This window comes from Pelodiscus sinensis, chromosome 3 (genome assembly GCF_049634645.1).
Source record: "Pelodiscus sinensis isolate JC-2024 chromosome 3, ASM4963464v1, whole genome shotgun sequence".
In the NCBI taxonomy this organism is placed as follows: Eukaryota; Metazoa; Chordata; order Testudines; family Trionychidae; genus Pelodiscus; species Pelodiscus sinensis.
Window position 1 is genome coordinate 61518666 of NC_134713.1, and position 22005 is coordinate 61540670.

Consider the following 22005-nt stretch of genomic DNA (forward strand, 5'->3'; position numbering starts at 1 on the left):
AACAGTCTTTGTTCCATATTTCTGTCAAACCTAGTTCATATTTAATCCACACCTCTGCCCATATATCAGCCTCTACACAACTGTTTCTGTGGTTACTGTGAACGTTGTTCTTATTGTTCAGTCCAGAACATTCATTCTGTTAATCAAACCTAGTTTAGACCTAGTGACAGAGTAACAGCCATATAAGAAAAACACACTATTCCTCTCCAGTTTCAAGATCCATAAAACCAGCACCTGTAGATCAAAAATGCAATATAAATATTTGTTGCAATTTTGGTACAAGTTGAACCTCTCTAGTCTAATACTCTCTGGTCCAGCATGATCAGTTAGCGAGTGTCCACTTATCATGAATATGGCCAAGATTCCCACAGTTCCATAAAGTCTGTTAACAACCACTAGTCCTGGCTTTCAGTGTTTTGTGCTATTATTTAGCTCTAATTTACCCCTAAAATGTCTTCTAAGAGCCCAGTAAGTGATGGAGGTGTTGGTAATGCTGCTAGACAATGATCTGGCAAATTCTCTGGTTCAACACCAGTCAGTTCCCAAGGATGCCAGACTAAAGAGGTTCAACTAGAGCGGTTAATATGTAGGGGTATGTCTACACTACAAAGTTAGTTCGAACTAACTTTCATAGGCGCTACACTAGCGCTCCGTTAGTTCAAATTTAATTCAAACTAATGGAGCGCTTAGTTCGAACTAGGTAATCCTCATTCCACGAGGATTAAGCCTAGTTCGAACTTACTAGTTCGAATTAAGGGGTGTGTAGCCCCTTAATTCGAACTAGTGGGAGGCTAGCCCTCCCCAGGTTTCCCTGGTGGCCACTCTGGCCAACACCAGGGAAACTCGTCTGCCCCCCTCCCAGCCCCGGACCCCTTAAAGGGGCACGGGCTGGCTACGGTGCCCGTGCCAGGTGCAAACCTGCCAGCACCCAGCTAGCAGACCCTGCACCTGGCACGGCTCGAGCCACCCACCCAATGCCCCCCAGCCCTCCTCCTCTTCCCGGGACCAGGCTGGCGGCTCCCGGGAGCTTGCCTGGGACCGCAAGAGGCGAGCACCCGCCTGGGCTAGTGCGGACATCGTGGACCTCATCCACGACCTCCGCACTAGGCACAGGAAGGTGGCCGGCTAGGGCAGGAGAGCTGCCAGCCTGGCCACCCAGGAGCAGGTGTGCATGAAAATCAAGGGGGTCCAGTGAGACCCCCGATCCTGAGCCCTGAGCTTACAATGGCTGTCCTGGGTCAGACCAAAGGTCCATCTAGCCCAGTAGCCTGTCTGCCGACAGCAGCCAACCCGAGGGACCCTGGAGAGGATGGACTGAAGACAGTGACCAAGCCATTTGTCTCGTGCCATCCCTCTCCAGCCTTCCACAAACCTTGGGCAAGGACACCACTCCTACCCCCTGGCTAATACCACTCCATGGACCCAACCTCCATGACTTGATCTCACTTCTCTTTAAACTCTGTTCTAGTTCTAGCCTTCACAACCTCCTGCAGCAAGGAGTTCCACAGGTTGACTCTTTGCTTTGTGAAGAACAACTTTCTGTTATTAGTTTGAAGCCTGCTACCCATTCCTTTCCTTTGGTGTCCTCTAGTCCTTCTTTATGGGAACTAATGAAGAACTTTTCTGTATGCACCCTCTCCACCCAACTTCTGCTTTTAGAGACCTCTATCCTGTCCCCCCTCCGTCTCCTCTTTTCTAAGCTGAGAAGTCCCAGTCTCTTTAGCCTCTCTTCATATGGGACCTGTTCCAAACCCCTGATATTGTAGTTGCCCTCCCCTCTCCCAGCCTCTCTCTTCCCCTCTCCCACCTCCTTTTCCCAGTCTCCCTGAGTTTTGTTCAATAAAGACAGATTCTATTTTTGAACACAATTGTCCTTTATTTTGTACATCAGGAAGGGGGGCTAGGGAAGGGTAAGTGGAAGGAGGTGAGGGAGGAATGGGGTACGAGGGAGGACTGGGCTGGTTCTGCGGGCTTCTGGGGGTGGAACCTCTCCTGCAGCCCCCCAATTACCCCCTCTCCCCAGATGGCAGCCTGCGGCAAGTGCCGCCGGTCTGGTGGCCGAGTGGTGTGCTGTGCCCAGTGTGGGTAGTCCGGGCACTCCAAGCCAGGACTGCTTTGCAAGCGGGGCACCCCTGAGAACTGTCTGTCCGGGGTGGGGGTCGGGACCCTTTAAGCGCAGCCCTCGGCTAGCCTGAGACAGCATCTCCATGCTCTAAGTCCTCCTCCGATGCCCTGCCGGCACTGCTTCCGGCCATCCTTAACCCCGGTTCAGGGTCCACTTAATGTGGACATGCTAGTTCGAATTAGCAAAACGCTAATTCGAACTAGTTTTTTAGTCTAGATCCGTTAGTTCGAATTAGCTTTGTTCGAATTAACTAATTCGAACTAAGTTAGTTCGAATTAATGTTGTAGTGTAGACGTACCCTATTTTATTAACATAATTAGCAGGGTGGTTTGTTCAGTCAGCAGGCATAATGGTCATGGCCTGTAGCTCTAATCTTTCTCTTAGTTCAGGGGGTCCCAGCCTTCTGCATGAGGTCCTAGCTTGACTGGCTTCTCTGATGGTAAGCCTTAGCTCTGCCATCTGTTGGGCCAAGGGTCATAGTTCCTCAGGGTAGGTAAAGAAAGTGGGCCCTCCCTTTCCACAAGGTCACAATCCAGGATCTTGAAGACAAAGCAGAATGTGCCAGCCTAAGTTCAGCTGGCCCACTTGTCACCTTCCCCAGGCCACTTCCTATTACCCTGATGTCTGTTTGGGACATGGTTATAAAGACTTTTATTCAAAGCCCCACAGTCTAAGTGCAATATATTCTGCCTTCTGAAGCCATTGCCCACAGTTCTCCCTCCCTCTCTGGGAATATTCAGGAGAGGAGTAAAAGACTCACAGCTAGGTCAACTTCTTTCAAACAGAAATAGTTTTTTGTTGCTGAAAAAGGCTTTTTTGTGGAAAATTGTCAGCATTGATCAACATTTTTCACAATTTTTTCAGACATTTTTTATCAATCTTTTTATTGAAAACCATTTTCAAAATGTTTGATTTATCTGAAATACAATTTTCAACAAAAAAAAGTCACAAAAAATGGAAAATAGGCCCAGGTCAAAAAACCTTATAGACTGACAGAAGGTGATCATGTAGTCCAACCTCCAATAAAATACAAAGCACAGGACTTCCCTGAATTAATTCATACATCTGTGCATAGATTGTATTACTGCTGAAGGAATTCTGTGCCAAAATATTAACAATTTTACACACATTTTAAAATTTTGCATATATTATTCATCATAATAACATCATATAATCACAGCAGTGTCAATTATTTTGGTAATATATTTCAAAATACCTCTTATCTCCTGACCTGGCCCTACAGACTTAGGGCTGGGCAAACAACCTCTTTCCTTACCTACTGGCAGCTAGGAATTCTCCTATGCAGGAGTGGTAACTCTGTTCTAATGCTACGCTAACCCCAATGGTTAAAAGGTGGAACTGCAGCATTTTCCAGGAGAAGTTATTTTCTGCAGAAAAAAATTATGCACAACATATTAATTATGCATATATGCAGTGGTGCGGCATTCCCCCAGGAGTTTTTATTTATAGTGTGTGTGTGTGTGTGTGTGTGTGCATGCATGCGCGCATATACAAATACACACTGGTGTAGACAGATACTGACATTACATGTTACAATACATATAAAAAATATCAATTTTTCATATTTTGGCTGTTGGACTTAAAATTCACAGAGATGCTAATAAGATCACCAAATGTCCCTAAATGATCATTTGCATTTGGATTTACTGAATACTTTGGAGATAACTGATGTATAAAAATGTAAGCAGAAAGTTCCAAACCTGCAGGCAACCAAGAGCATAAACTGGACCCCTTCTTGAAAACTGTTGTGGCAGACATAACATATAACAGTGTTTTGTTTAAACCCATATTTGTGACCGAACCATGACTCTCTTTGTAACTCTCCCTTCTGCCTCCACTGCCAACATACAAGATATATATGGTTCAAAAAGTTAAGCACAGCGGGACAAATTGAGTTACATCAGTAAAAATCTGGAGTACTGCCATTGACTTCAAGAGTGCTAATCAAAGTTTACACAGGAGTAATACAGCTTAATTTGGCTGAGAGAATGCTGTCAGCACCTAAACCTGATTTAGTTTAGTTCCTGGTTGAGATTTCTGCAAAATGGATGCAAAATAGAAACCATAAAGCTATTTACTGATGTAATTCTGTCAATGAGTCATACACAAAGAGTTGTAAAAACTTATACGTGGCCTTTGGTATTTTATTTAGACATTTTTCTGTCTAAGCCATAAAAAATGAATATATAACTTGATTTGTTATTGCTGAGACCTTTAGCATGGAAAAAGAGCTTTGAGAGTGTAAAATTTTAACTCTCATGACGCTATTTCTATCTCAGCTCAGGAGTCATGGAATCTATCAGCCAGGTTGTGTAAAAGTACTGACTTTATAGAGACATTGATAGGTAATGGTTATCACTGGAAACAAAGAGTTGTATTAATCCAAAATCACGTTCGGCCAACCAAATCAGACTAAACAGCAATACAATTAGGATTCCACTGAGGAAACACCAGCTTTGACCGTACAAGGCTTTTGTGCATCAAACTTTAAGATTCTCTGGAGCAATAGAAAATTATGAGCTTTCATACATCAGCTGAATTAAGAAAACAGCTGCTATATTCAAATGGAGCCAGATATTTCAGCAAGATGGAAGAGCAGCAATCTGCTATAGACCATACATTTTCAAGCATAAGATGCAGTCAGCTTCCAGCTACAAATACATTGTTGTTAAGTGACTATATTTTGTGTATTACTTGTTTATATTTTTTAAAAGATATTATGGTTGTAGCTCCCACCCACTCCCTAAATTCTCATACATTGGGAATTTCACATCCAGTAAGCTGATGAAAAGAACTATTGCCAGTGATAAAGGCATTGCTCATGTCTATCATTAACAGCAATTAAAAGTGCATGGCAAAGGAAGTGTTCAAAATGTTGCAAAGGCAAGCGTACTTAATGTTATATAACACATCCATTTGCATAACACATAGGCTGTGTCTACACTGGCCGCCTATTACGGAATAGGGATGCAAATGTTGAACTTTGGAAGAGGCAAATGCGCGGGGGATATTTAAATCCCCCGCGCATTTGCCTCTTCCAAAGTTCTACATTTGCATCCCTATTCCGTAATAGGGGCCAGTGTAGACGTAGCCATATTCTTTCCAACTGTCAGAAAATATTTAGGGACTGTGTCTCACTTTCAGTCCAGCTAAATTTAATCCAACATTTTCAGAGATTATACTGTGTCTCTAGAATTGTGGTTGAATGTTTAATCATCAAACTTTGGGGAAATACTACATTCATGGATTGGATATATCAAAAGGTACTGAGGATAATAAAGATTTTCATTTCTAGGCAGCTGATTCAATTTTTCTCCAATCTAGTAACTAATGGAAGCTATCTCCCATCCCGTGACCATTTTTATGTGATTGCAGAAAAGAAAGTTGTCTGCATCACAAATAGAGTCATCAAAACATCTGCTCTGATAAATATAACAGCTCCAACACAATAAGTGCCTGAAATTTGAACCTAACCTATTTTGAGTTCAATAAAGTTTGGCCGGATTTTTCATTTTCATAGTCTTTGGTACTTTCTGGTCCAGTTGGAAGCAGGAAGGACAGAACATCAGATTGCTGTTGTGATATTTCTGACCCAACCAGTTCAGAAAGTGCCATGAATAATGTGAAATGGCCTGTTCACATGAAATTTTCAGACCAAGTCTGAAAACAGAAAATAATTGGATAAGCATTCAGATATGTGGGTACTCACCCCACTGAATCTGTGACCTTTAATGAAATTTGCTAGTGACTATAGGGGCTAACAAACACCTACATTGGCAGCCTCTGCAGATTCTCCAACGAATCCATGATCATTTTACCCCCTGTTGGGCGACCTTCCATGTCAGATCCAAAGCCCAAAGCCCATAGTTTGAATGGGCTAAGAATGGTGCACTGTCCCTGAATGTGCAATTGTTCTTTTGTGAACAAATATCACACTCCCTGTACTATTCATCCTTCATCTTTCACTCAAATAAATTAGTATTCCCATCCACCCACAATATATTCTTTTACTGCCTATACTGTGGAATGCTTTCTTAAGGTTAAATGGCATTCACATGGAGCAAATAATTTCAGCAAGTGATTCAATGCGTCTCACTATCTAGATATAATTTGCAATCTGCCCTTGATTGTCAAAAGACAAGACTCACATACCTGAACCGTTGATTTTATTTCCTATTTTTACCACCTTTATCTCTAGATTCGATGTATTGATTGTGTTTTTTTCTTTGGCAGAGGAGTTAGCATATTTGCTATGCTAACTGGCACATTGCCTTTCATCGTGGAACCATTCAACATCAAGCAACTACATCAAAAGATGGTCAATGGAGAGATCAGTCCCATTCCAACTGATATGTCTTCAGGTAACCCATTCCTATATATATATATATATATATATATATAATAGAGATAATACAACATTTTTTATCTCATTAGCAAAGTAAATACAACAACCTCACAAAAAAGGAAGACAGTGGAGACCAAGTTTTATCATTCATATTATTAGGAGGTAACGCAACCATACATTTGCATGGCAGACAACAACCATCTCTTCCATTCTCTTTGTTCCGATTATTAAAGGCACATCATCACACACTATCTAGGCTGTCTCAATCTTGTCTTGGCGGTGAGGGTAAAGATAATATTGTTGTCAAACTTGAGAGATCACAGGGCTCGATTCTCATTTACACTAAAGTAATTGGGAGTGGACATGAAAACTATACCTGTTTTAAGGTCTCTTTTATGCTGCCGGAATGATGTAAAAGGACCTGAGCTGCAAATAAGTTTCCAACCCATAGGGTTTTGTTTAGTGGGCTATATGCTAGTTTAGGAAACCATCTGGTTAATGCCCACAAAAGCACAATTAAGAAAATATTTGATAAGTTGCCTCAAAGAGCTCTCTCACCTGTTGCTTTAAGCACAATTCTTCAAAGTTTAAAGGTACTCCTACAGCTGGTTGACAACAGAACTTTCTGTGAAAAATCTGTCCCTGTTTTTCATTTTAAAAAATTGAAATTCAAAATGTTTACATCATCTCCCATTAACATCTTCACTAGCATGGGAGAGTCAATGGAGACTCTGTAGTACATCTAGTTTTAATTTACATTCTCCTTCCCAGTTGTTTCAACATCATCTGGCTTCCATATCACAGGTGTAGTTGCCTTTTCACAGCAGTTTTATGAGTGTAACTCTACTGGTTCCAATGTGTGTCAAGGGCAGGGTGTGAAGGGCAGACGAAACAGTAGAGCAAAATTCTGCTTTGCCCAGTTCACTGTTGGCATATATTACAACCCAGCAACTTTAATTTTGAAAGGGGCTAGGGTGAGTAGAATCAGGCAGCTGATATCAGCTGCCTGTCTGTCTGAGCTCAAACCTTTTCCCAAGCAGCTCTATTTATAACCCACTTAAATATATGACCATGCCTCAGATCCTCAGAATAGGGCTCAATTTGTGCCACTGCACATGGGTAACTTCACACTGTTTGAATAAACAGACACTTCTATAGTGATCAAGCCATTTTATCTGAATATCTGTACAGGAGCTGAACACTTTGTGCATTACCTACTTGAGCCTGATCCTGCTAAGCGGCCTACTGTTAAAGATGCCATGAAAGACAAATGGCTGAATGAAGTATTCATCAGGAAACCACTGAACTTTACTACATATAAAAATAGGTAATTTCAAATTTCTCTTCCATTTACTTGTGTATGTCCCATGGTATTTCTGAGCCAATCCCAGTGCTACCAATGATTAATAAAATTCTATTTTATTCTTCATGCATTTAGATCTGTTTTACATTTTAAAAAAAAGTACACAAAATGTATTTCTGTTGCTACATGCATATATTGCATTATTTTTTCTTGGTATGTTTCATTGGTGACATTAAATTTCTAGATTGTTTGACTCCAGTTATTTCTTCGCTACAAAACTACATAATATATTCCCATTTGAGATATTTTGGGGAAAAATGCTGAATTTGCTATCTTGATATTATTCTCACATTTCTGCAAAATCAGTCTCTACGGAAGTTTATGTTTTCCCAGACAGATCACTGCACCTATTAAACCACAGAAATGTGCAAACCGATGCAAGACACCACCAAAATACTGCCTTTTCAGACCAGTTGTTTTCTCTTAAATATGCACACATAGCTCCCACTCTGAGAATAAAATGCAGCCCACTCTCTTATTCTATTTCTTATTTATGTCAATTTCTTAATTATCTGTCTCTGAAGAAGTAATATAACCCCTTATACATGAATTCTCCACCTTTACATTTTTATTAATTAGTGTTCCATACTAGTATTTGCATGCTCTTCTAAAATATCTAATTTCAGTGATTGGAGCCTTTATTATTTCTAACAAACAATCATTTGATTTAGGGAAAATGTTGGGCTCCTGTTCTGTAGACATCTGTGGATTTGCACCTGTGAAACAGATTTTAAAAGGCTGATTTGCAGTTTCTTTATGGTGGGGCTCAAACCAGGGGCATTGACTTTGTCCCAGCTTCCTGCAGTATTATAAAAATGTTTGGAAAAAATCTCTGAAGTTTTTAAAAATCAGCTATCAAGACATTTCTGAAGTGCCGCCTTCCAAATTAATTCAGTTATCTTATGAACACATATATCTATTTGTAAGTTACTTATAATTACTTAATTAATAAATTACTTATAATAGTAGCTTTACTAAGTACTTTTATGTTTAAAATTCCTCATCCACTTCCCTAAAATCTTTTATTTACCCCTTGAGATCTTCCAGCTTCCTTAGATCTTCCCATCTTTTTCCACATGCAAGTCTTCCCCCTCACTTCCACCCAGGCTCCTACCTTGAGGATCAAAAACACAAGCAATCAAACAGGATCATCAGAGATTATTAACTATTTGCTTCTTGTGCTTCAATCTTCATCTTGGGGAATATTTTTTCCAATTAATCCATCTACTCTACATCAGCAATGGAACCTCTAAAAATATCGTAACTGAGCCTTACCCAGCAATGATCTTAGTGCTATCTCATTGGATATTTAAGGTTACAACACTCTGTATCTCAAAATTTTGCATATGTAAAGTATATGGAGTATCTGGACTGTCAAATTACTGAGACTGAGCCCATTAATCACTGACACACTTACTTCTAAATCAATGTAACTACACTTGTACATTTTTGTTTGCTTGCTTGCGTGTTTAAATGAGCATTCCTAATTTTTCAGACTGTGTCCTGATGAACTGAACCCTGTTGTTCTAAACTATATGACAGAAACAATGGAGCTCAGGCTTTCAGAAGTTATCAATGTTTTGATAAACAACAAGCCATCTTCTATCATGGCTTCTTATTGCTTATTACTGAAGAAGTTAGTCAAGTATCAAAAAGAAAATGAAACAATGAAGGTAAGACATCAGTTTAGAAACAGCATGTTGAGGATCAACCTCTGCTTACTCAACTCACATGAGCAGCATTACCAAAGTCAATAGGAGGGCTTATGTGAGTAAAGTAGCTCTAAATATTATGTATAGCACTAACACTGCAAACACTGGAAAAATGGTAACAGAAGTACAACCATGCATACAGTCTGAAGAGGCTTATTCATGGCATTCTCAGAAGTGATTACTATAACAGATTTTTCCCAGGAAAAAAAATTGTATTGTTTTCTCTACAAGCAATCAAATTGGGACGGACCATTGAAATTTTAATGGGAATTTGTTTCTTTACAGAACAAGTGATTTTTCCAGTAGGAAAAGGGAAAGTTAGTTTCTGCCTGACTTCACACTATCTTGATCTTGTGACTGGCCAGTGGGGGCCTAATTTTGAGTTCACAAATGTGAATGTGAGTCTGAAAAGTTACACATTTTCATTCTTATCTCCTGTGTGCACTGTAGAATTTCTACTGCTATAGTTTAAGTTAGGTTTCAACCCCGACTAATGGAGAGACGCAAGCTAAGATTAGCAAATACTATATAGCAATAATTGCTGAGGTTACAATTAGCTAAAAAGTCTGTAAGCTTTTATTTTACAATTTTTACTAAGGGTTTCACAGTTCAGTCATAAAAATTTTGCTTCAGGCAGAAACTGAACAGACAGGAAGCCAGATTCCAACTTCTAACACGTCAGTGCAGCAGGGAATGTTTCAATTACAAAACAATGCACATCAGAGATTAAAATCCCAGTCAAAGTCTTAGCCCCCCGAGAAACTATATTTTGAAAAGGTCCAGTTGACTTCTCTAAAAATTAGTTAGCAGAGTATAAGTGGGTCTATATCCGCATCCCAGCACACAGCCCTGACGTCACACTACCATATGTAATGTTTCCATTCTAATTCCATCTCACTATGGGGAAAAATGGAGATAGTGCCACATAGTCATATTCAAAACTCAAAATACTAGTTATGTTTTTCCCCAAAAATAAAATTTGGCAGGACATGATGCAGTGGGTTCTTATCCCTCCTGAGAGTTTTATTTAAAAAAAAAAAAAACTACCTGCTACATTATGAATAATTGAAAGTGAGCTGTTGTGTAAAGATTATTGGGCAGATTCTCTGCTGTCATAAAGTGGTGTAGCTTTACCAGAATCAAAGTATTTATGACAAATTACACCAGCTAAGCATCTGGCCCCTTAATGTCAAATCATAAACACTTGAGGCAAGATCCTGCCTGAAGTGGAAAGGAAAGTGGTCACTGATCCCAGCCATAGCAGGGAAATGATTAAATGTATGTCTACACTTATGGCAGAGTGTAGAGCAGGGGTTGGCAATAAAAAAATGGTGGTCCATCAGGGTTAGTTAGGGAGCTTCCGTCCCACAGCTCCCATTGGCCGCAAATAGTGATCCGCGGCCAGTGAGAGCTATGATCACCCAATGCCTGTGGAGGCACAGGTAAATATAGCAGTAGCAGCCCACCAGGAACAAACCTTGGTGGGCTGCCATTTTTTATTGCCCACCCCAAGCTTACAGCACAGACCCTGTATGCTCAGCTAGCATTACTCCAGGGGGAATTCTGTACCACTGTAAATATTTAATGTGCTAACCATATTTTATTTTATTTTTGCAGAAAAGTTGCTATAGCTCTGCCTTTCCCCCCGCCCCCTGCCCTTACCCCGCAGCACTGTGGTACTAGAACAGAGCAGCAACTTCAGGCACCTAGGGGAGAGAAAGAACCAGTGCCTGTAGGGCAAAGTCAGGAGACAGGGGTTATGGGGAGACAGACAGTGTGGGGTTCCTGGGGGCTCATAAGGGCTAGTGGCAATGGACATTCTGGAGCAGAGGCTGAATGTGAGTGGAGGCACTGAGCAAGGGAGGGGATGCAGAACCACATGGGGAAAAGGGATGGCTGAGGGAGGGGCAAAGAGACACATAGGAAAAGGGGGAGAGGTGCAGGAATGCATGTGCGCAGGGAGAGCTATTCTGGGCCTCTTATCCAGTGTCCCATTTCCAGCCATGTCCTCCCTGGTACTTCAGCTTTGTTCATTCTACTCTTTTTCCTCCTCACCATTCCTTGTGCAAATTAGGGGCCTCAATCAGTCAAGGAAAGTTTTGCTACTGACTTCAGTTGTGTAGGCTCAGGCCAACTATTATGGTTCAGAAGGGTGGGGAGGATGCACAAATGATGGCAGTATTTGTTTAGCTGTGGTATGGATTTGGCACATTCTGGTTGGCCTAAAAAAGCATTCTTTGCAACCTCATTTAGATTAGTAACACACACACACAGATAGCTATAGCTATAGCTATAGCTATAGATGATGCTCCAAGGGTCAACACATAAACCTTATACCCAACCTGAGCAGCTAGTGGGGAGAAGGTTCATGAAGGTTCCTCAGCAAAATGGAGGAAGAAACCTGCATGGGCCATTCTTCCAGGGAGAGGGTAGGAACACTTAGGAATACAAATTATAATCCCCAAAAGATATAATAATAAAAAATTTAACCATTAAGACCTTAGTTACAGTAGTTAATTTATTGGAAGCCATATTTAAAAGTGGCCAAAATGCCTCCAACATATTTACAAATGAAAAATGGAAGCACAGAACTACAGTTAAATATAATAATTAAAAATAAGAAATAAACCTGAGGATTTTTCACAGTAAATTCCTATTATTTTAATCACTTTTTTCTTAAACCATCATTGAAACTGGTTTTCCTAAATAGCTGGATTCCTATTACATATCCTACATGAGGGAAATAATGTAATGAAAACACCTCTCTAGCATGCCACTTCTGATCAGATTAAGAAGGGGAAATAATGGATATTTTCACTGAGATTGTATTTGTGTTCTGTAATAAAACGAGTCATAGATTTAAATAGGCCATATGTCACTTCTCCAATGTGGACCAAGCCAGGTATCTTAAGAGTTCCTTGACACACTTAGCATCTGAGTCAGATATGAATAACAGAATCACAGAAATTACAAATAGAAAAAAGTTCGTAGTCCTATTTTGTCCATGGCCCTGCCATTGCAGATCAATTCACTCTTGTTCATTAAGAAGTGCTTAGCAAAGTCTACCTTTAAAAATTCAAAGATTCAAACTGCCTACCAGTTCTATTCAGAGACTATTTAATAACCCAATAGACCTTCCTGGCAGGGAGCTTTCCCAGCTATTCAGCCCAAATTGTTTGTTTATTCATTTCATCCCTTTATTCCTAGTTATACCCCTTTGTGTGGCCATCAATAATTTCCATACCTTGGTGTTTATGCTCTACAAATATTTGTAACTGATTATATTTATCTTTAAATTTTTACCTATCCAAACCATACACATGATTAACTCTCCTAATCATTCCCCCAATGAGTTCTCGTAAATCAGAGTTATGGGTCATATAGTCCATTTGCCAATTCCCACAGCCCTGGTCTACACTAGGGAGTTATTTCAAAATAATAAGCAAAGTATCTACACTACCAAGCCCGTTATTTCGAAACAATGGGCTAGTTATTTTGAAATCTGTACTGCCACTTTCCTTGGGGAATAAGCTTATTTCAAAATAGCTATTTTGGGAGTTATTATTTTAAATTTAGGTATTTCAAAATAATATCCTAGTGTAGACATGCCCTTAGTGTCCTAAAACCTGTATTATCTAGACTCACAATTGTTTTTTTCACTGTATGTTAATATTTTACCAGTATTCCCTTGTCTGTTCATTAGCAACAGATATTTTATGCTTATGTCTACAAAAAGGCAAAACTCAGGGAAAGAAAGAAAACTTGCCATGCACCAAAATACAAGTCAGACAAAGGGTGAGAGAGGAAACAGACAATGATATGAGTATTTGATGTTCTGTATTTCATATTTTATCAAAGGTACCTAAACTGTTAGATGTCTTTTTAGCCTATATAAAGTCAAAAAATTGCTATTTGTTTGTAGAAATCTGTGATTGGTCACTAAATCACACAGTATAATTTATAATCCACAATTGAATAACAAAGGTCCCAGATATGCTTTACTGTGAGCACAATATTAGTGTCCCTTAGCAGAGTAAGAATATACAGAGGCATAAAAATGAAAGCATACAAAGTAGTACTTACAGAACTGGGGCCTAAAACATTTAAAACAGGAGCGTAAACAATGCATAGCAAACATGGCCTGATCCAAAGCCCATTGAGAACAAATTTTCATTGGCTTTGTATCAGGACAAAATTTTCAACATATACTCTTGCTTTCATCTGAATAGGGATATTCCTAGAGGCTGAGATTTTCAAAAAGAGCCTAAGGGAATTAAGCACCCAAATCTTTGCTTAAATTCGGTGACACTTGGATATCTAACTCCTCTTAGGAAATTCTAGCCAAAATAACTACAAGATTCACTAAATATTAACTCAAACACTGGGACCAATGCTCACATATAACACATAATAAAAAGATAGTAACATGGTCAAGCCAAATAACTTTGAAATTCAAACAAAAATTCACAAACATTTTTGTAATATTCATAATGCTCTAATTAATAGATTAATTGAAAGTTTTTCCAGACAAAATCAAGGGAAAATGTAAATGCTTAAGGACAAATTTTCAACAAGCCCTCTAATTTTCAATTGCAAAAACTGCAAGTACATTCTTTTGCACACACAACAAACTGTGTTTTCTTAATTCAAATAAATAGCTGTGTTTGGAAATGCTAGTTTTACACAAACTGGCATTTGTACATGCAGATAGGGGTTTCAGTGAATGCAAATAGTCATGAATCCAATTTTTGTAGATGCAATTACAGAAGCGTATTGAAAGTTTGATCCTTAAAAGATTCTTTCCATGTTAAAATGTAAGCCATAAATGACTGGATAAATATAACATATGGCAGGTTCTTTCTTGCAGGGTAATTTCTCCAAGCAATGTATTTGCATTATGTGTATTCTTTTGTAGAAGAAAGCTTTAATGATTATAGTTTGCCATCCAGAACTTTATAGCTAGCCCTTGTCCAAAATAGTGTTTCTGCCAAAAAGCTTCCTGCCCAGGTGCTTACCAATTAGTTCTTAAGAGGTCTGGCAGTAAAATTGGTCATGGCAAGTTTTCTGATGTACTGTATATAAGGTGACAGCTTGCAAAACATAGGATGAAAATTTGTTTTCTTAACAAGCAGTGTGTAAAATCCTGGGAGACTATTTGATTGCATTACCTAAAACGCTTATGACATCTCATATTCCCAATTGATCTAGTGTGGTTTTAACAATGTGTTATCAAACTAAACATGTTCTAATTTGTTTTATATCCACTCCAAAGATAATTTATATAATTGCGATTTAGGTGTTGCAAATGCAGAGTAAGGATGGGTTAATGAAAGAGTTTGAAGTTTGATAAACTTCAGTTTTTTCCAAGCATTTTGCTAACTTATAAAATGCATTCAGTCTTTGAGAGAGCTGTTTTCCACAAATTATACCCAATCCTTTTTGTGGGATATTAGATTTAAAACATGTTTGACAATGTTACAACATATGATAGACCAACTGTTGCTAACTCAAAACCCCTAAAGGCAGGCTGAGCACACAACGATAATAAGGTAACAGTCTCACTGGGCCTCTCTACACAGTTTTCCTACCTGCTGCCCCAGCCTTTTATCTTTCCACTGAAGATACTTCTAGTCCCCTGACTGCAACGGGCTATGTGTCTGACTCTCAGTTTTCAGGATGCCTCTTGCCTGGCCTTCCCTCCTAAGTGAGTACCCAAGCAGCTTCCAGCTCTCTCCCAAGTCCAGATCTGTCAGACCTCAGGCTGAACTTCCATTTTCTGATCCTTGGGATTTAGAGAGTCCTCTGCTGGTTGGAAGTTGAACAGGGGAAAACGGTGGGCAAAGTCACAAAGCCAAATAACGAGGGAGCCAGATTACTCCATCACACTTGATGGTGGGAACCTTAGACTTTCAAGAGCTAAAACATCATTGTCAGGGTTGCATGATTCCCCTTCTCCTCATTATTCAGACTGACAGGTTATGATTTCTCTAAAGTGTAATTCTAGTCCCTGCTCAAAACTCCCAAAGTTCTGGAAGTTGCTGAGAAGGGGGGGAGGGCCTTGCTTTGAGAAAAGGAAGATGGTTGCTAAATGCAGTAGGGCCAGGCAGGGATGGTGTTGAGTTGAGGAGCAACTAAACAGGGAGAAGTTGCTCAGCAAGACTGGGGAAGGGGAACTGTTCAGTGGAATCTTAGAGGGACGCAGTGGCGAGGTCACATCTTTTATTGGACCGATTTCTGTTGGTGAGAAATAGAAGATCTTGGTCTTACACAGAGCTCTTCTTTAAGCTCGCAGAAGCTCCTGAGCCTGTCTCTCTTTCCAACAGAAGTTGATGCAAGAAAAGCTATGACCTCAACCACCATGTCTTTCTAATATCCTGGGACTAAGATGGCTACAGTACTGCATACAATAGTGGGATGCTGGCTGGGAAGTTTATCAGGGAAAAAGTCACTGTGGAACAAATAAGCAGCTGCAAGGAGGAAGAGAGTTAAAACTAATCCCTTCAATTAAGCTATCTGCAATCCATGTTCCCCTCCTTTCTTGTCTCATCCACTACCACCCCAAATGAGCAATTTCCATTCCCTGGTCTGTTTTTGCTCTTGCTCCGCATTCAGCTGCTTCCTTTCCTAGATCCAATGTTATTCTCAGAGCACTTCCCAATGTTATTTCTCATTTCCCAATGTTAACATTCCCAATGTTATTTCTCATTTCCTTTTCTTCTCCCCCTCTAATAACAATCCTTAGTACCTCTCCTTACTCACACCCTACTCCTGTAACTTGGCCTGAGTACCCCTCATCCCTCCTGGTCTGGATCTTCCTTTTGGAGGAAGGAGCAGCATTTGCAAAGTTCCCCATTTACTGCTGCTTATCATGGGGCTGCAGACAACTAGTGGAAGCAGCTAAAGAACAGAGAATGGGAGAGTTAACATAAAACACTTGTTTTTTATTTGATAAAGCACATCATTGTCCTAGTGGCAGGCACCTCTGCAATTTGAAGCATTTTATTAGCATATCTGGTCTGAGAAAAAAATATTTGCTTGGAGAAAAAACTTTGGAAGAAACTATTTTTTTTCCATTTTTTCATTAATTTAGTGTTTGGAATTTTTCATTCAGTTGAGAAATCCCCAAAGTGGGGGAGAAGTTAAACAAAGTTTAAAAGTGAGAGATATTGACTTTTTTCTCATTTAAATACTGTGAATAAATTATTTTCAAACTAAAATTATTAGAATTAAAATCAAGACTAACCACCCTTTTAGTGAATGATTGAGGTGAGATCACTGTTTTTATAGATTGCTCTGCTTGTGAGTAGATGACAGATTCCTTTGAAGTGTGGTAAAATTGGAAGGGGGTTCATTGTGGCATGGAAAAACTCTCATTTACAGGGGGAATGAAAATACTGTGGTAATTCACCTTGAAAAAGAGACAAATAAACCAGGAAGTGAGAGAAGTCTACAAGATAATGAATAATTTACAGAACACTGATCTGGACCTTCTGTTCTCCCTATCTCATAACATGAAATTGAAAGCTGGAAAGTACAAAAGCAATCAAAGGAAATTCTGTTCACGTAATACACAATTAGATTATGGAACTCAGTACCACATGGGACTGTTAAAGCCAAGAATTTAGTAAGGTGCAGAGAGGGAAAGGATAAGATATATTATTGCTTCAGGTTCTGATCACCTCCTTCTGCAGGTAAAACAGCAGGAGGGGGCTAAGAGAATAAATCTACTAGCATCTTTTTGTGGACCTCTCCCTAATTGTTCTGTCAGGAAGCAAGGCCTGCCAGCTCACAAATGGTGTGGATTTTGGGGATCAATGGGAGACTAATGAACTAATGAATGCTGGCTTATTTTGTATTACATTTGAGGGGTAGATTTCTGCAGGACTGATGGGGAAGAAAGATGCACATTTCCATTTGTACTTGTCTGAGCTTGTGATATTTCATTTCTTTGTTTATTCAACTTCCTTTCAATTTAAGACAATATGAATTATTACTGATATGTTTTCAGAGGGAAAATGTAACAGAAAAATGTGATGGTAAACCTCCGACAAACTTGAATCAGGATGCAGATATTCAGATTTCCCAAAAAGCTGAACTGGTCAAAACAGAAAACCTCAATAACTATGACAATCAGACATTTCCTTCTGCACTAACCCCAGCAGTCCCAGATGCCATTCAAGAAGATGAAATTGCAATTACTTTGGAAAACCAAGAACATTTGCCAGAAGGTACTGTACTAAAATATATTGATGACTTATTAATCTGAAAAATGTTTCTTTAGAGCAGGTCAGCAAGAAGTGAAAACATGATTTTTTTTACAATTCTCTCCTGTTTTTTTTATGAGGAGGGAGAGGAGAGTTCAAAAAAATGTAGATCAGCCCTACCATCTCTTGAATCACACAGTTTTCCCTCCATTACATTATAAATGCATTCTGTTTGTTACTTCAGAACAGACTTGGAAGCGTTCACTCCCCTAACTAAGTCAATGTGAAGGAGATTTAGGGACTGATCTTGTATTCACTGAAGTCAGTGGGAGAACACCATCTTTGAAAGAAAGGATTGTGGTGGGAATGAACAAGGTTTACCCATATCCACCCTCTTCTGCAACAGGAAAAAAATCATTGGATGAAACATGTCCAATAGATGATCAATGGTACAAAAATTATCCAATATGTTCAGGGTTCTTGTCCATTATACCCTTAGAGGAATTCTTTCCTGATCTCAGATTTTGGTGATCAGTTTTAAAACTTTATACATGTAAGAAAAAAAGTCATAACTAAACACTTTCCCTAGTTACTACTCTGGATATACTGATTATAAGTAACTGTTCACGATCCAAGTCATTTCCATAGTTTTCCTCGTTAATTCTAGTGAGGAGGATTGTGAGGGTCTTCCAAGGTCAAGAAATTCTAAACACTGATTATTCTGGAAGAGAAAGACAGAAGTGACTTTAGACTTTGCGGTTGAATCCAGGTCTGATATAAGAGTCACAACTTAGCTAACTTCAGCATGGTTGCACTCTCTTAAAGTCTCCATTTCCCTGTGCCAAATCAGAAAGGTAGCAGTGATGTAAAAGGGTAAGATGCACAGTCATCGATAATCAGACCCCAGCTCTGAACTGGACTTCTAAATAAATTTCAGATGATTCTAACACAATCATTTTGCACCTAAATATTTTGATTCATACTGTCTTTAATAAAAGCTGAGTAATAGCCCCCGTCCCCCACAGAAATAATGAAGTAGGCAACCCTATGCCACACTATTTTCTGTTCCAAATTTGCATCAATAGCTTTCTCCTCATGTGGATGTGAGCTGTGCTGTTTAGTCATTGCTATTGAACCTTCTACCACTTACAAGCAATTTTGATTACACACCAACATAATTTTTGAACAGTGACTAGCAGTTGTGGGTGACTCAGTCTTAAATGCCAACATTTTAGAAAGTTTTTATTTTCAGTATTGGTCATCTATCCTCTGAAAATCAGGAACCTATAAAGCATCTAAAGTTGGACAGTAGTTACTTTTAAAAGCCTATATACAAATTTATGGCATTATATCAAGTTTTCATTATTTATAATATTTATTATTTATAATATTGCAAAAACTGTACCAACAGTCATCAAAATTCACAATCATGAGGGGAAGCACTTTTGGTAATAACTTGTTACTTTTTATTGATGATGCCAATTCAGTGTGAACTGATCTTATCCATTCTATATTGTGTTTAGTTTCCAATTTTGCAGATAGAGAATGGGTTCATCTTGAACTTCCTAAATCACCAGATAAAAATACTTCAAATGAGCCAATGAATCAACCACTTTTGGATCTGTCCGAGACTGAGGATTATTATAAAGACTTAGCTGAAGTGAGAAAATCGTATCTTCATGAGAAACCCTCTGCTACATCAGCAAATAACCCAACACATTCTGCAGACCACCAGACTCAAAGATCTGCAATGTCATGTACAAGCAAAGTAACCCCACGGTTTCTAATAGAAAATAGAGCCATAGACCACAGTCCTATGCCTCATCAGGACACAAGATTTAAAGACCTTCTCAAACCAATGGATGAAAATATACCAACCCCAACATGGCTGCACTCAGAAAGGGAAAGTCCTAATCTGGTAATGATGGAAATGCCACAACTTTCTCCTTTGCCCAGGCTGAGACAAGCTGCTTTGAGAGACACCATAGCTAAAAAGATTTCATGGATGGGAACATCAAAGCAACAAACTAGTGACTCTCCTCCACATTTGGTTAGTGGCTCAAGACCACCAATTTTCCCTATGCCCCAACAACAAACACATATGGTGAAATGTTTGAGGCAATCTAAAGAAAACCCGAGAACCTTTTTCAATAATAACATGAAGATTAAGAGAAACTTAGTCCAACTCAAGCATACCCATAAAGTTACAGACCTGAGTCTTCCAGTATTATCTCCACCGTACCAAACCAGGTCAGGGAAAAAGTCTGAGATTTTAAGGTTAGATTTTGCATAAATACAGTGCACAGCAATATAAGAAAAAAAGGGAGGAGGGGTGTGAAAGATAGAGAAAATAATACTATCTACAAAGTATAAGGCTGATAGCTTTTAGCTGAATACCATGATGTTATAAGTCTGTGTAATGTATATGCAATATTTGAGGTTTCAAGAAGACGACTCACAATAATAGTTGTGAATTTGTATATCTATGTACATGAATCAACACACTATTTGCAGCCGAACTGAAGATCACTGTGTTAGCGCAAAAGACCCAGAAAATAAAACTGACTAATCCATTTTGATTGTCCTAGCTGAATAAGGAGGAAAATGTAAACAAATTGTTATAATGATGGAAAACAAGATTTTAAAAATCCTCTTTGTGTTTTAACAAACAATGGTGTTAGTAAGACAGGTCAGGAATTTTTTTATATTTGCTATATGAATTTTAACAAGACAGTGGCACATTAACCCATCAATGGTCCAAAAGAAAGAGGACCAAATTTGGCATCCAACTTAACTGATTAATTAATTAATTAGAGATGCACACAAAGTCAATTTTTTTCCCTTATGTTTTAAATTCCAATGATTCATCCTCATTGTTTATATTTCCTTTTTCTAATTACTAGACTTTGGGCCTAATTCTCGTCTTATCCCAATATAAACTCTTTAATTTCAGTGGAGTTACTCCTCATTGAAACTTACGTGAGCACAAGGAGAATCAAGTTTTGTGCTTGAAGCTTTGAAATGTCCACTGTATTTTAAATGTATTTTGCATCATGTTGAAATTTGCTCTCCCACATTTCTACCAACATGACTACAAACAGAGAATATACTGGGAAGGTCTCTGGAGGGGATAAAGAATAAGTTTAAATGTGAAAAATCAGAATAAATTTAATTCAATATCAGTATGTATTGTGTGTAAGATCCAGCAGTTAGGGTACATCTACATAGCAGCACTATTTCAGAATAACGGATGTTATTCTGAAATAACATAGTGCACGTCTACACTACAAGGTTTTATTTTGAAATAACGTCGAGCTGGAGGACTTTTTACTCCAACTCACGGTAACTCTTATTTCATGAGGAATAAAGGAAGTCAAAGGAAGAGTGTTCTTCCTTCAACTTCTTGCTTTGTAGACAGCTCCAAAAGCCAAATTAAGCTATATTGACTTCAGCTACGCAATGGACGTAGCTCATGTTGCATAGTTTAATTCGACTTTAGCCCTGCTGAGTAGACCTACCCTTAGAAAGGATAGCTCTCAAGCATATGCTTCCATTCTCTTGAAGGCAATGGGACTTAAGTATGTGTTGAAAATGTGATTAAGTGCTTTCCTGAACTAAGGCCTTACATGGGTATAATTCCCAGAATTGTACTATTAGCTTATATATCTTCATTATTAAAGCTGGATGGAAATTTCACAGCCAAACTGGATTTGCAAACATTTCCCTCCAATTTACAAAATTCTCTAAATTCATTCCAAGCTTGACAGTCTTGTATTCAGTTTCCTGGAGTTTTATCCGAAAAAATATGTAAAAATAAACAGGATTTGACTCAGTTTTTTTGATAAAAGTAGGCTGGGGCAGAGGGTTGGGGGATTGGAGGAGATGAAGGCTCCAGCTGAGGGTACAGGCTCCGAGGTGAGGCCAGAAATGAAGGGTTCCGGGTGTGCGAGAGGGCTCTGGGATGAGGTGCAGGACAGGTGAGGGCTTTATATGAGGGTGTAGGCTTTGGGCTGGGGCCAGGGATGAGGAGTTTGGAATGCAGGAGGGGGCTCCAGATTGAGGCCAAGGAGTTTAGAGTGTGAAAAGGGCCTCAGGGCTGGAGGGGGGTTGGAGTGAGGGAGGGGTGTGGGCTCTGGGAGGAATTTTGGGCGTGGGAAGAGGTTCAAACCTGATCTAGGGGGACTAGGATGTGAGGGGGTTCAGGCTGTTAGCTCCAGCTGGACAGTGCTTACCTC

General features: G+C 39.2%; 1 protein-coding gene across 1 annotated transcript in view; it reads left to right on the forward strand.

Moving 5' to 3' along the window:
• The window catches only part of LOC102444709 (serine/threonine-protein kinase MARK1-like), a 31686-nt gene extending 10083 nt beyond the window's left edge, over nucleotides 1-21603 (forward strand). The window contains exons 5-9 of the mRNA XM_014578681.3: nucleotides 6380-6507; nucleotides 7683-7818; nucleotides 9350-9527; nucleotides 17575-17794; nucleotides 19294-21603. Of these exons, the coding sequence (XP_014434167.2) occupies nucleotides 6380-6507; nucleotides 7683-7818; nucleotides 9350-9527; nucleotides 17575-17794; nucleotides 19294-20063 (1432 nt within the window). The 3' untranslated portion in view covers nucleotides 20064-21603. The remainder of the gene's footprint in view (nucleotides 1-6379; nucleotides 6508-7682; nucleotides 7819-9349; nucleotides 9528-17574; nucleotides 17795-19293) is intronic.
• The last annotated feature ends 402 nt before the right edge of the window (nucleotides 21604-22005 follow it).